The 14,009-nt window shown below is 35.3% G+C and overlaps 8 protein-coding genes across 8 annotated transcripts; 4 read left to right on the top strand and 4 right to left on the bottom strand.

Annotated features, from left to right (window-relative positions):
- Positions 1-78: 78 nt before the first annotated feature.
- Positions 79-1,610, top strand: RO3G_09123 (uncharacterized protein; the record flags this gene model as incomplete). Its single annotated transcript, XM_067663708.1, has 6 exons — positions 79-207; positions 260-329; positions 376-571; positions 625-1,086; positions 1,139-1,334; positions 1,383-1,610. The coding sequence occupies 6 exons, from the start codon at positions 79-81 to the stop codon at positions 1,608-1,610; spliced, it is 1,281 nt and encodes a 426-aa protein (XP_067519809.1).
- Positions 1,611-1,884: 274 nt separating this feature from the next.
- RO3G_09122 (autophagocytosis protein) lies at positions 1,885-3,173 on the bottom strand (the record flags this gene model as incomplete). Its single annotated transcript, XM_067663707.1, has 8 exons — positions 1,885-1,960; positions 2,016-2,312; positions 2,361-2,380; positions 2,432-2,607; positions 2,655-2,771; positions 2,823-2,893; positions 2,955-3,004; positions 3,054-3,173. The coding sequence occupies 8 exons, from the start codon at positions 3,171-3,173 to the stop codon at positions 1,885-1,887; spliced, it is 927 nt and encodes a 308-aa protein (XP_067519808.1).
- A 771-nt stretch (positions 3,174-3,944) lies between these two features.
- Positions 3,945-5,720, top strand: RO3G_09121 (uncharacterized protein; the record flags this gene model as incomplete). The annotated part of the gene is made up of 3 exons (XM_067663706.1): positions 3,945-4,193; positions 4,242-5,166; positions 5,221-5,720. The coding sequence occupies 3 exons, from the start codon at positions 3,945-3,947 to the stop codon at positions 5,718-5,720; spliced, it is 1,674 nt and encodes a 557-aa protein (XP_067519807.1).
- Positions 5,721-6,662: 942 nt separating this feature from the next.
- Positions 6,663-6,934, bottom strand: RO3G_09120 (uncharacterized protein; the record flags this gene model as incomplete). The annotated part of the gene is made up of 3 exons (XM_067663705.1): positions 6,663-6,704; positions 6,763-6,789; positions 6,839-6,934. The coding sequence occupies 3 exons, from the start codon at positions 6,932-6,934 to the stop codon at positions 6,663-6,665; spliced, it is 165 nt and encodes a 54-aa protein (XP_067519806.1).
- Positions 6,935-7,700: 766 nt separating this feature from the next.
- On the bottom strand, positions 7,701-9,108 carry RO3G_09119 (uncharacterized protein; the record flags this gene model as incomplete). Its single annotated transcript, XM_067663704.1, has 7 exons — positions 7,701-7,711; positions 7,825-8,086; positions 8,153-8,338; positions 8,389-8,511; positions 8,563-8,775; positions 8,823-8,999; positions 9,055-9,108. 7 exons carry the CDS (start codon positions 9,106-9,108, stop codon positions 7,701-7,703), a joined length of 1,026 nt encoding a protein of 341 aa, XP_067519805.1.
- A 678-nt stretch (positions 9,109-9,786) lies between these two features.
- On the top strand, positions 9,787-10,458 carry RO3G_09118 (uncharacterized protein; the record flags this gene model as incomplete). The annotated part of the gene is made up of 3 exons (XM_067663703.1): positions 9,787-9,828; positions 10,146-10,179; positions 10,214-10,458. 3 exons carry the CDS (start codon positions 9,787-9,789, stop codon positions 10,456-10,458), a joined length of 321 nt encoding a protein of 106 aa, XP_067519804.1.
- A 546-nt stretch (positions 10,459-11,004) lies between these two features.
- Positions 11,005-11,822, top strand: RO3G_09117 (uncharacterized protein; the record flags this gene model as incomplete). The annotated part of the gene is made up of 3 exons (XM_067663702.1): positions 11,005-11,137; positions 11,603-11,646; positions 11,745-11,822. 3 exons carry the CDS (start codon positions 11,005-11,007, stop codon positions 11,820-11,822), a joined length of 255 nt encoding a protein of 84 aa, XP_067519803.1.
- A 503-nt stretch (positions 11,823-12,325) lies between these two features.
- Positions 12,326-12,703, bottom strand: RO3G_09116 (uncharacterized protein; the record flags this gene model as incomplete). The annotated part of the gene is made up of 1 exon (XM_067663701.1): positions 12,326-12,703. The coding sequence occupies one exon, from the start codon at positions 12,701-12,703 to the stop codon at positions 12,326-12,328; it is 378 nt and encodes a 125-aa protein (XP_067519802.1).
- Positions 12,704-14,009: the final 1,306 nt, after the last annotated feature.

Genomic DNA, 14,009 nt, shown 5'->3' with positions numbered 1-14,009 from the left:
GCTTCCTTTTTTTTAATAAAATACATTGTAAGCGATTCTTTTTCTTTAAATCAAATCCATCTTAACATGAATCATTAGATGACCTATTTTGTTCGTCCCTCCAAGTATCGTCATGTTTATGGTACTTGTGCTAAGAGAGATTTTTGCTATGATAACCTTCGTGTAAGCGCAAATGCTTGGGATACGAATATTGTGAAGGCCAATCCGGTAAGGCAAAGATCGATCTGGTTTTTGATTTATTCATCTTTGTATATCACAGCGATTTATTTCTATCAATTGGCAAGCTTCCGGAGGTGGTGCTTTTGCAGTGGTTCCTGTCTCTCAAGCTGGTAAAGTAAAAGAAGATGGACGCGACTTTATGCTGATCCGATATAGGCAAATTACCTGACAACTACCCTCTTTACAGAGGACATACAGGCCCTGTTCTCGATACAGATTTCAATCCATTCAATGATTATGTGATTGCTTCTGGATCCGAAGATAGCAAAGTCATGATTTGGAGTATCCCTGAAGACTATGACGAAGGATTAGAACAAGTGACTCCTATTTTGAAGTTATCGGGACACGGCCGGTAAAGTATCTATTCAACCCACATCGCTTAATTTATTCATCACATACAAGCAGTAAAGTAGGGCAGGTCCTCTTCCACCCAGCAGCAGAAAACGTGTTGGCATCAGCTAGTACAGATTTAACTATCAAATTATGGGATATCGAAAAGGGTTTAGAAAAACAAGAGATTACTGGGCACACTGAACTGATCCAATCCTTGGCTTGGAATTACAATGGATCCTTATTGGCTACGACCTGCCGAGACAAAAAGCTTCGTATATTTGATGTACGTGCTAACAAGATCGTACAGGAAGGACCTGGACATCAAGGCATCAAGGGTTCTCGCGTGGTCTGGATGGGCAACATGGATCGTTTGGCTACTACTGGTTTCTCACGCATGAGTGATCGTCAGTTGAACTTGTGGGATACTACTGATCTTAGTAAACCACTCAAATCTGAATTTTTGGATACGTCTTCAGGTGTCATCATGCCATTTTATGATCCTGATACCAAGATGCTGTACCTTGCCGGAAAAGGGTAAATGATACATAAATGCTTGTCGTGTTTTATTCTAATAGATCAAATGCAGTGATGGAAATATCCGTTATTATGAATATGACAATGATGAATTATACCCCCTGGCTGAATTTAAAGCCATTGAACCTCAAAGAGGCATGGGATTCATGCCAAAGAGAGGTTTGAATGTCAATGAATGTGAAGTAGCTAGAGCCTATAAAGTAGGCACCACACTTATAGAACCCATCTCATTCACTGTCCCTAGAAAGGTAATTAGAACACGTAGGTGTATCCATACTCACTTGCTGTAACATTAGTCTGAAGCATTTCAATCTGACATTTTCCCTCCTTGTTTCAGTGATGAACCAGCCCTTACAGCAGATGAATGGTTTGAAGGCAAAAATGCTGATCCTAAACTGGTTGATCTTGAAGCGGGCTTTATAGCTAAAGCCAAGAAAGAATTTGTTCCTACAGCCGCTCCTGTGGAAAAAATAAAGAGTGGGATGAATTCACCAGTGAAAGAAAAGAATGTAAGTTGGATATGATTCATGTGTTAATAAGTATGTGAATGAACAAGTATTGTAGTATCAAGAGGCATATCATGAGGCTCGTAAAGAAAATGATGACTTAAAAGGACAGTTATCTCAAAGGGATGTAAAGATCCGTGTACTTGAAATTGAACTCGATAAACTTCGTTCAGATATAGCTGAATTAAGTCTATCTAAAAAAGAGCAACAGTTACCACACTCTAGTAATGCTGTAGTTGAATAATAAAAGAAATGATCCTTTTTATCGTGTATAAAAAAAAAGAAATGCCCATCAAGTACTAATCGTATGATCATAGTCAATAGTAGGAACAACGGAGCTAAGGAATTTGAGAAATATGATCAAATATCTACAAAAAAAAAGTCAACAAAGAAAGAGAAATAATATATTCTTTAGATACTTACTGGTCTACACGAATAGCGCTTTCTTCATCTTCCTTATTAGACATTCTTTCTATAATCTTCTTCATGACTTCAGCGTGTTTACAGGGATGAATAGAAGCCAAGTTGAGAGACAGATGAGGGTGTGTTTCGATGGTCACTGTCTTTTTAACATAATCTTGAGAGACATCTTCAAATACTTGAGTGGAAGTAAGAGGGCGTCTTTCTTCATCATAACCAAATAACCACATACGAGGCGTTTGGTAATACTTATCATAGGTAATAAACACATCGTACGTACGTACTTGTAATACCTTTTCACTACAATAAAGTAAGCACATTGCTTAACGAATATAAATGCATTTTTACTTTGTGTTGTGTTCAACCGCCTAATTACAGAAAGGTTAGTAAATAGTAGTGATAAGAGTCGCAAGATTTACAGGATCATCCTCTTCTTGCACTTGGTCATCCATGTCAGGTATCTCATCCATATTAGGTATATCATCAAGATCAGGTATTTTATCCAAATCTAGTTTCTCTAATCCTTTTCTCACCTCTGCTTCTTCTTCTTCTTCCGTCATGATCGTTTGAGCAATTTCTTCCATTGTTTTTGTAGCTAATAACACATGTTTATATAATGTAGATAGAACTAAGTACTATTACCTCTGTTGCTGTGTGTATACATCCAATCTTCTCCGTCCTCATTATTATCATCTGCTATTTGTGTTTCTAAATCATCTTCAGTGTATTCCATTTGTCTTGCACGTCTAAGACAAGGTACTATAATGATAATAAATAATCTCATCTTCTTTGACCACGATTTAAAATTACCGTTACGAGTTACCAAGAATTGCTTATCAGCAGGTAAATAATCCCTCTTCTTTTCTTCTAATCCTCCTTCCCTACCAACAGTAATAGCTTTAATATCAGCTTTTTATAAACAGTCTTTTCTTTTTGTTTTACCAAGACCAAGTAGGACACTTGTAAACAAGGAAATCACCAGCGGCTACAAACTATGATGAATGTGTTTAATTATAAAATGCATAAAACATTTTCAGTTACTTCTTCAGGTGTAATGCAACCCGTTTCTTTAAATTTAGAATTTTTTAAAACAGGCGCAAGATAATCTCGAACTCTTTGAAAGTTGGAAAATACTTTGTTATAGGCGTCTTGTACTGACATTGAAAAACAAGAAAAAGAGTAGAAAAAAAAAAAAAAGCACTGCGTAAAAGTTATGCAGTTTGTTATTATTCAGCTGACTTTTGCAGTTGCACAGAAAGACTGTGTGTACGATCTTGGGGCTGTCATACAAGAGAAGAGTGCTTGAGACATGACTTTTTAAAAGGAAACGTGTAAATTTAAGAATATATTTAGACTAAGCCATACAAACAAGTTTCTTTTTTCTTTTTAGAACTTGTATTTCTCGCCTTTACTCTCCCTAATCAATGAGCAATGATGTACGTGTTATTTTTTTTTTCTTGAGAAAAAAAAGAATTTTGCAGTTTGCTATGAAATAAACACCCACTCTTTATCAACAGATCAATCCGTTTTCCTTTGTACAACATTCAGGTAGTTTCTTTCTTTTACTGTATGACAGACAAAAAGTCAATTCATTTCTCTCTCTCTCTCTCTCTCCACCAAAAATATAGATGATGACAGTGTTTTGTCATATAAATAGCGCTGTGTTAAAAAAAAGTATAGCGCCAAATAAGTATAATGTGTATTTGTTCTCTTGTTTCCTGCCAAATGATGTATATCAAATAAACAACCTCAAACTATTTAAACATTCGAGAAAGATCAAGTATCAGGGAAAATCTTGGATCAAAACAAGAAAAAGAAACAATTGAGAATGATCGGAGTGTTGGAAGTGATGAAATGTTGTTATTCGGGGAATCAAAAAAAAAAGCATAAAAGAGACACCATTTACTCTTTTTCTTCTTCTTTAATAAAAACATGGTCAACATTCAAACAATTCCCACAAAGCCATTTGATGGTCAAAAGCCTGGTACATCAGGCCTTCGAAAGCGTGTCAAGGTGTTTCAAGAAAAGAATTATACCGAGAATTTCATTCAATCCATTCTTGAGGCTATTCCAGAATCAGATGGTGGTGCAAAAGGTGCTACTTTGGTTGTAGGTGGTGATGGCCGCTATTATTCAAATGAAGTACTTCAAGTCATTGTTAAATCAAGTGTTGCTCATAGTGTAAGTTGACTGAAGGAGGACGCGTTCGTTTATTGATTGATTGACTAGGTATCTAAATTGATTGTGGGTCGTGATGGCATTGTCTCTACACCTGCTGTTTCAAATATCATCCGTCAGCGAAAAGCAACAGGCGGTATCGTCTTGACCGCTTCTCATAACCCAGGTGGACCCAACAGCGACTTTGGTATCAAATACAACTGCTCTAATGGTGGTCCCGCTCCCGAGTCTGTCACCAACAGAATTTATGAAATCAGTAAAGGCATCAAGGAACTCAAGTTGGCTGATGTTCCCAAAGTTGACTTTTCTCAACTGGGCACTCAAACAGTAGGTGACTTGACCATTGAGGTGATTGATGGTGTGGATGATTATGTAGCATTGATGAAGTCCATTTTTGACTTTGATGCCATCAAGCAATTCTTTGCAGCCAACAAAGAGTTCAAGATGCTCTTTGATGGTATGAACGGTGTCACGGGTCCCTATGGTTATCGCCTGTTTGTTGAAGAATTTGGGTTGCCTGAATCCAGTGTGATGCGATATAAGCCTTTGCCTGATTTTGGAGGTGCGCATCCTGATCCAAATCTGACCTATGCTCATGACCTGGTAGAGGCAGTAGAAAAGCAAGGTCTTGATTTTGGTGCTGCTTCAGATGGTGATGGTGATCGTAATATGATTATTGGTAAAAATGCATTTGTGACTCCTTCGGATAGTGTAGCCATCATTGCTCACTATGCCAAAGAAGCCATTCCTTACTTTAAAAAGAATGGTGTCAACGGTTTGGCTCGTTCCATGCCTACATCTCAAGCAGTGGATTTGGTGGCTAAAAAGATGGGTGTGGAGCACTTTGAAGTGCCTACTGGATGGAAATTCTTTGGCAATCTGATGGATGCTGGTCGTTGTTCTGTCTGTGGTGAAGAATCATTTGGTACAGGTTCGGATCATATTCGTGAAAAGGATGGTCTATGGGCTATTTTAGGTAAGCATGATATCATGTCATCCTGTGCAGTCTACTTAACCTGATCACTGTTAGCTTGGCTGAGTATCATTGCTTATGTCAATAAAGAAAAGAAGGCAGGTGTACAAGATATTCTTCAAGAACATTACAAGATTTATGGACGCAACTTCTTTTCAAGATACGATTATGAAGAAGTAGACGGTAAAGGTGCTGAAAACATGGTGAGTCATCTCCGTGAATTGATTGAAAAGAAAGAATTGATCAACAAGACACTTGGTCCATTCACCGTAGCAGAAGCAGATGACTTTGAATATTTGGACCCTATTGATGGTAGTGTTGCCAAAAATCAAGGTATTCGTATCATATTCAAAGATGGCTCACGTATTGTGATGCGCCTGTCTGGTACTGGCTCACAAGGTGCTACGGTTCGACTTTATGTTGAAAAATATTCAAATGATAATTCGGAATATAAAAAGGACACTCAAGCTGCTTTGAAGCCCTTGATTGATGTCGCATTGGAATTATCTCAACTCGAGAAATACACTGGACGTAAAGAACCTACTGTCATCACATAAACAAATGCATACATTCATTTCAATAAAAAAGAAATCATTTTCAATTAAAAAAAGAAGCTCCCGTATTCAATAATAATATTCAATGCTCTAATTAAAACTTGGAAGCACGCGTTCCTTTCTTTTCCTCCTTTGAATTACGACTCCAAGGAACAATTAGACATTGGTGCCTATGATTTCATGAGCTGAGATAGATAACAAGCAATGGTCATTTACCTGGTAGTTGCTATAATGTTCCCTTGAAGATCCCATATTTGTCCATCGATATCAAATCGATTGTTGATGATATGATGTGCAAGAAAATGACTAATGATCTCACTGACATTCCTAATCTTTGACTTAAATTGTACCTCCAATTGCATTGTTGGGCACCAGATTGGACCACCATGAACTGAATCACCCAAGAGAGCGGGCGGGGTGATGAACATATCACACCAAAAGGGAATGCTCTTGAAATCAATTGGTCTTCCGTCAATAAATTGAATGACCTGATTGATCTCTGGTTTACCCAGTTTGTCATCATCAGCAAAGCTACGAACATCAAATTTAGCATTGACTTTGTCTCCAAGGAAAACGTAATCAAAGGTAACCAAATGTTCCAAAGATGGCGGTTGAGGATTATGAGTGAATATGGTCAGGCCTTGTTCGGAGTCTATATGGCCCATTGTGGTCACCGTGTGTACTTTTTCTGTCCATTCATCAGGTTGATAATCTCTAATTGTGGTCAGGGGTGATTTGACATCCTTTTGTTTTAATACTGCACTAACCACACAGTATCCCTTTGAACTCATCTTTTGCTCTTCAATTTCTATAATGAGATGACCGCACACTGTTTTACGAAGGTAAAAGCAATTCATAGCTACCGGATCTATTTGATGTCTTGTAGAAAAATGGTCCATAATGCTACCAAGTATAATCGAAGCAACATAACCTAAAGTGAAGGGTTTAATTTTCTTTTTCAATCTGATTTTCATAACCTTTACCACCCTATAGTAGCAATAATAAATGTTAATATTTCTTTTTTTTGTAACAATATCCTATTTACATGCGGTACATCACCAATACACCATTCCTACATACAGTATTAGTATGTGTCGATGTAACCCACTCAATTTATTTACAGCGTTTGCATAACCTGAAAAAATATGCTTTTCGTCCTCGGTTTTTCCCAAGTACTTGGTAGCAGTTACTTTATCAAATTCAAACTGATTTGTCATTGCAAGATAAAGAAAGAAGTCTATAAAATATCCAGACTGTGAGGCTTTTGTTAGTGTATTTATTTTTCACGTGTACTGTTTATTGTGGGAAAAAACCTTATCAATCTCTCCAGACAGTTACAACTGAGAACAAATTTTAAGAAGAGCTTGCCATCTTTATTTGCTTATCTTTATTTGTTTAAACATCATCTTTTTTATTTCAGGTCCAATTGAACGCATAAAGATAAAAATTATATAAATGTCCGCCCGGACCAGATCAATCCTGTCAGACAGTTAATGCTTAGAAAAAAATCTTTTGTTTCAAGAGTAAAAAAAATGTGAAAGGGAAAGAAATGAGTGGAGACATCAAAAGAAAGTGAGAGGAATTGGCTTAGTCATATAAGAACCTTCTAACCATATGGGTGCTTGATAGGGATTTGCTTATTATGGTACAGTGAATTCATTTTTAGACTCAGTGTCATCAATTTACTAAAACTGCGACTTTACTTTTTGAAGTGACTATAAGAATGAAGTTATTTATATATAAACTAATAGAGTTCTTTTAAAATGCTTTAATAAAAAAAAAGGTTTTATGTGATATATATAAAAAGAGAGAAAGAGAAAAAAAAAGAGGATTATAGGATATGTAGGAGAGAGAGAGAGAGAGAGAGAGAAACGGTTGGTGTTTTGCCTTTTTTATGAAATGAATACTTTTCTGAGATCTTTTAATTTACAAACATCTCCTGTTCTCGGACAAATAATTTTACCATCATTTTTAGCTGCCAGTTCATTTAATGCCTAATAAATCATATTAGTTTATGTATATTTTTGTTTCATATCCATTACATTTTGACTGTAAACCCTTCTATTAGGTAATAACATGGGTGGATTATCTTCATTCATAATCTTACCACTTATGCGGCAAACAAGCGTTGAATTGACATGATGACTCAGGGGTAATTTCTCTGCTAATTTACCCAACGTATCGCTATCACATACTGGGCAATTGACATTTTTGTTTTCATGCTCATAGCATTGTGGTGTCTTGAGTGCTGATAGGCCAGCTTGAAGTGTAATTGACATCATTGGATGAGGAGTTAGTGAGCATAATGCGTAGTAATCAGACCTAAATTGCTCAACAAGTTCTAACCATCGTTTTTCATCATAAAGGTCCTGTATTAAAATCTCAGTATTTGATCATAGCCACTCTTTCTTTCTTTCTTTCTTTTTTTTTTTTACTTTATAAGGTTGACATTGTGTATCACTTTTGTATGCCAATAATCCCATTGCTTGACCAATTCTTACACCTTCAATTGCTTTCCAAGGTGCAAGGTGTTTTTGAGCATATTTAATAGCCTCTATTCCTTTAGAAGCTCTTGCTAATTCAATATGCTCTTGTAATCTCAAATTAAATTCCAGTGTACTCTACACACACATTTGCTTAGTTTTACTTGCCATCTTTTTTAATACTTTACTTTCATCTTCTTGAGACTTGATCTATTCTCAGAACACCATTGTAAACATTCTTTGCAACTGTGGCTTTCCAATGCTTGTTCTATCTTCTCAGCTTGTTCAAAAAGCTCAATATCTACTAAATCCTAAACACAGCAAATTCATTGTCTGTTTCACTACTCTTCCTCTTTTCTTACCTCAATCTGTCCTTCTGCAGCTACGCTTTTTGCAGTTTCAGCTAGACCTTGTCGAAGCAAGTAGTCAACGATAAGTCTGTTCAATCTTGTTTTAGACCAAGACATGAATTCGGGTGATTTTGGTGAAGTCACTTTATCAATTTCATTTAAATTCATCACTCTTTTTTCAATGCGTCTACTATGCCTTTCTCCTTCTTGTTTGTATTTTTCCATCTTTATATAAACTAAGTATATGCATAGGATATATTGGATCAACTTACTTTAAGCATCAGCTTTTTTACTTGTTTCATTAAACTATCAATGGTTTCTGCTGCTTTTTCAGTTGAAAGTTCCGTGTCATTTAAACAACCTTCAATGTTATCTTGAACAGCAATCAATTCTTTTTCCAGGTATTTGTATTCATGTTTAAATGATTTACGAAGTTGTTCATAAGGTACCTTTAAATATGAGCGTGATTTAGTTTTTGCATTGAAGCTTATAATAATATTCTACTTTTATAAATGAAGGTTCAAGTTCAATAATTTGGTCTGGTTTGATGCTGTTCATTTGTTGTTTAGAAAAAAAAAAAAAAAAAAAGCAGCTTGTTATTTTTTTCCCGTTTTCCTCTTTCTTACTCAGATTGAATGGCAACATTTATGCTTTATCTCACAGTCACAGTAAAGCCCTTCATTTATATTTAAAAATAATTACAAAACGGTGCTTTTGTGGATAAGTAGAATACTATATCTTTTGTATACACTAGAAGCTAAATAGAAAGCTCATATTAGCATGCATTATTAAGAAACTGTCTTTGAATTAAAAAAGTTCAATGCAAAATGTATTTTAAAACTCCATCCCTTCAAACAGTTGCCACTTTTCAAAGTATCCAATACCTTACCTTCTGTCATCTTTGTTTATCTTTTCGCCATGAAGCCTTTTGTTCTTTCTTTATGTGTTAATATTGAGAAAAAGAGAGAAGTTATAAAGATAATGAGACCACATGGAGGAATGCAAGCGTATTATCAGTTGATTTTTGCTTCAGTAGCGCACAAACTTCAATTTGACATTGATTGTGCAAGTATAAAAATCAATATTTTTTGCACTTGAAATACACAATTATTATGCTACATAAGGAATTAATCATGTATTTATATAATGAAGCTTATTGCGTTGTAAAGGTTCGATGCAATAAAATATTCTAAATATACTATCTGTATCAACTTATCATTAAGTTGCTCAGTCAGCATGTTTTCTAGCTTGTTTTCAATGGACTTCCCTTCTTATAAAGTGAGATAGTAGTCTTACAGCAGATGTCAGTCCAGTTGGAAAATTTATCCTTTAATCTTAAAGGGGTGCTACACTAGCTAAATCTTTTTTGAAAAGCTGACAAAACAAATTGGCTGTAGATTGGTTTTAGATTAATCTGCCATTTGAATGATTTTGAAGTCAGCTTACAATAAGTTTGTGCATTTTGTTTATTGATTTTTATTTTGCGAGATTCTTTTTCATCCATTATTAGCAAAAAATGAACATTTACTGTATTCCAGATGAATACATGCATTACTTCAATATACTCGATGATATTCCTAATTGTGGCCCTATAGATGTTGAAAAGTGCCAGGCGATTTATACGAGACGGTAGAATTAGAAGGGTATCGCTGGGAAAAATTAGAAACAAACGAGAACTTGACTGATACATGTTTAAAGAAGCTTTTGGGCTTCAAAGGCTGTCAGACCTTTCATTATGACATGGCAATCGAAAATGAAGCAGTAATAACAAAGCACGGTTCTACAGAAGGAAAGAACGAGAAGAGTCTAACTCAGCCTTTGAAAAAGGCTGTAGCAAAAGTTCGAGGTCCATACAGATCTTGCTCTCCCGAGCAAATACAAAAGCTTTTAGTTCTTGTTATCGAGTAAGATCATTCGGTAAAAAATGTAGAATCTATTGTTGGTACTGTTGAGCAAACATCCCAAAGTTATGCCAAAAAGTATAAAGATGATGAAGAAAAACGCCTGCCTGTTAGGAAGTAGCAAGTTAAATAGCAAGGGAAACTCGAGCCTTAGAATACAAATTTCCTATGCGATTCCTTCGGTAAAGCTCCAGAAGTAGTGCTTTGGCAGGGAAGGGACATATTGATTGGGATTTTTTCTGCTATCAATTCGGTTACATTATCATGTCTCCATAAATACTTTGTTCTGTATGCTTCTTTGACACTTGAGAAACTAGAGCCAGCTGTTGCCGCAAACGCAGCCCTTAACACTCTCTAATTGTGCAGAGGGAAAATTTCTTGAAGGGAAGAACGACAAAAATATGATTTGGAAAGCTGTGCTTTTCATCGACGAAGCAGATTTCAACATACACATCTGTAGAAACTTTGGCAAATCATATAAAGACATGTCTGTCAAATCAGTTGTTCTCTCAATAGCGGGATCACGTTAATTATCATTGGTGCGATTTGCGAAATGGGAGTGGTTGAACTGACTCTTCACAAACCAAAGGCTGTACACAGAAAAGGTAGCAGATTGAAGAAGAAGAGAAAGAGAAGAGATGGCAAAACTGAAGAAGCTGAGGTGAATTCTCGTGTCGGTACCCGTAGTGAGTATTTTCTGGATTTCTTGAGTAGTCTCATGGACGCTCTTGATCAATGTAGCATGAAGGGCCGCCATCTTGTTATGTAACGCAGTTGTTTATAAGGTATCTGGAGTTCAAGGTATGATTGCCTCGAGAGGTTACAAAGCCTCATGCTTGCCACCTTACTTTTTTGAACCCAACTGAGTTATTCTAGTCAAAATCAAGGGAGGCGTTAGAAGAGACTGTCTCACCGTAGATGACAATCTCAGTGACAGATTTATTGATTCGACCAAGAGAATTGTTGCGGAATATTATGAAAGTTGGATAGATCATTCGTACCCGTTCTTCGACAGATGCACGGCTCTTGAGCCAACGCTTTAATCATTCAGGCCTGAAAAGAATCTGCCACAAAATACAAAATACTATCCGCAAAATAAAAAGTAATGATATGCAAAATAAGAGTATAAAACTAGTATGTAATCATTATAGGCTATAAGTGTACATTTTTCAGAATTAAATGTAGAGACAGCAAAGTATAGAAGATTTACAAAATTGTAGGCATTTCAAGTCAAGGACAAGCTGGAGTAAATTATTATTGCCACAGTAGCATCAATAATTTACATTTTTTTAGAGCAACCCTAATTTGTACTATAAAGCTACTTATTTATATAATCAAATCATTCACCATCTATTATCACCTCAAATATAAAAAAATAAATAAATAGTAGACGTCATTGAAGCCTGGAGACATACTTATAGTAGGCATTACTATCTATTGTTGCCAACATTACGAAATTGAAAGTACAGTGAAATATCAGATAGAAAGTATCACAATATGGCTTTATTCTGACTAACTATGATAATTTATGAGATGATAGACCAAGCCTTCTCTTGTTGCATATTTTTTTGTGTGCTTGCAGTCGGGTACAATGCATTCATAAGGCTCTTCTCCGTGATGCACTTCTACAAGATGCTTTACAACGTGTGTCTTTTTAGCAAACGTTTGTTTGCATGCTGGGCATATCGTCTGTGCATATATTTCACTCATCTTCTTTTCAAGTGCTGGTGGTAAGTTACTTTTTGTTTTCTTGTTTTCATTATCACTCTCTATTGAAGAATTTATTGCCCTTTTACTTTTACTGATAATCTGTTGCTGCCGTCTATTGTATTCGAATTAGTCAACAGTATAGATATGCAAGTAGTGTTCATATCTTACTCTTTATCTGATACCAAAGTAGCTTGATGACCATTCAAGAGGTGATATCTTAGACCAGGTTTAGAGGAATAGCTTTGTTCACAATTGTGAGCAAGGCATTGGTAGGTCTTCTCACCACGATGTTGCTCTTTGAAATGTTCCTTTGCCTCTGAACGAGCTGTGAATACCTCAAAGCAACTAGGACAAGCATTAGGTGGATAGGCCTGATCGATCAACATATTCAACATTCCTTGGAAATCGCTTGACAGCTGTCTACCCACTGATGCTTGCGGTGGTTGAAGAAAAGATAACTGAGGTTTGGGATTTTTGGGTGGATAACCGTCAATAAATACATGCTCAATCAGTTTAGTTTGGTCACTACGTTTTCGCTTCATTATGCGCGTTTTTTTTTTTTTTTTTTTTTTTTTTTTTTTTTTTTTTTCTTTGATGAAAAACCGGGCTTGGCTTATCGAAATGGCAAAAAAAAAAAAAAAAAAAAAAAAAAAAAATAAAAAAAAAAGTATTTTTCATTATTTTATATCATTTCTTGATATGGCTTGATAGGTCTGATATCAAGTTTGAGATCTGACTAAGGTCTTGGTTAACCTTAGGATTTGAAATGTAATATTCAACAAACTGTACTTGCCCTACAAAGATTTACAATGACAATTACGCATCTTATTGTCCGCTTTCAACCAAAAAAATTTGATTAAATAGGAAAAGAAAAATATAAGATGCAACATTTATTTTAAAAAGTCTGGATTTGCCAACTTTTAATGAAATCTTGTGTGGCAAGGATATGAATCAATAAAGCTGAAACAAGAACTGAAAAAGCAACTAGAAAGAAAAAAGAAATTGTATTTTGTTAAAGATTTCGTAATTACCCTTCAATGTTAAAATTGAGTGAATAAAAGTTCGTAATAAGTTATGTTTCTAGCTCAAAAGACGATCAAATAGCTTCAAAGGAAATGAAATTTTGCTATATCAACATGAAAAGCAAAAGTTCTAGAAGAAAACTGTTATTGCTTTATAGTTGGTATTTTTTTTTTCAAAATAGAAAACTTTATTTACATTCAGTCTAAAATGGACACAGGGTGTTGTAACACCTTAATTGTCCAGATCAGTTCAATTTGAATAAAGTGTAAAGAGTTAAAAAATCCCTTCAGGATAAAGAGGAGGGAAATGAAAGACAATGTAAAGAGTATCTGAAATCAGTGGCTTGTTTTATTAATCCAATTGAGAAAAGAAAAGTCTAGATGAGTATTGAGGGAAAAGAAGGGGAAGGTTCATAGTACTGAGTAGGGTTATGTATATGAACTTGTTTTTTTCAACGAGTAGGTACGTTAATAATTTAAAAACTTGAAGCCAATCTTTTTTAGCATTTAACTTTGTAAATGTGCCTTTTAATTTTTTCTGGTTCTGTCTATAAGCCTGTGTTTGTTGGTGCTTATAAGTATGCTGTTTAATAGAATCATTTACATTTAATATAAAAAAAATTCAGTAATAATAACCACAATTTTTTCTAATTTGAAGTTCTTTTGAACTTTAAGGATCAGTTATTTCAATCAGTGATAAAATTATGTGGTTTCATATTAAATAAACATTAAATTAAAGAATCGTGTTATAGACACCAGCAGCAATCAACGCAGCCGTATAGCTACAGTGCCACGTTTTCCAGCCTTGAAAGGTGAAGTGATCCAT

The sequence above is a fragment of the Rhizopus delemar genome, genomic scaffold, assembly GCF_000149305.1.
Source record: "Rhizopus delemar RA 99-880 supercont3.6 genomic scaffold, whole genome shotgun sequence".
NCBI lineage: Eukaryota > Fungi > Mucoromycota > Mucoromycetes > Mucorales > Rhizopodaceae > Rhizopus > Rhizopus delemar.
The sequence above is the reverse complement of the archived record's forward strand: the minus strand, read 5'-3'. Positions and strand labels throughout refer to the sequence as shown.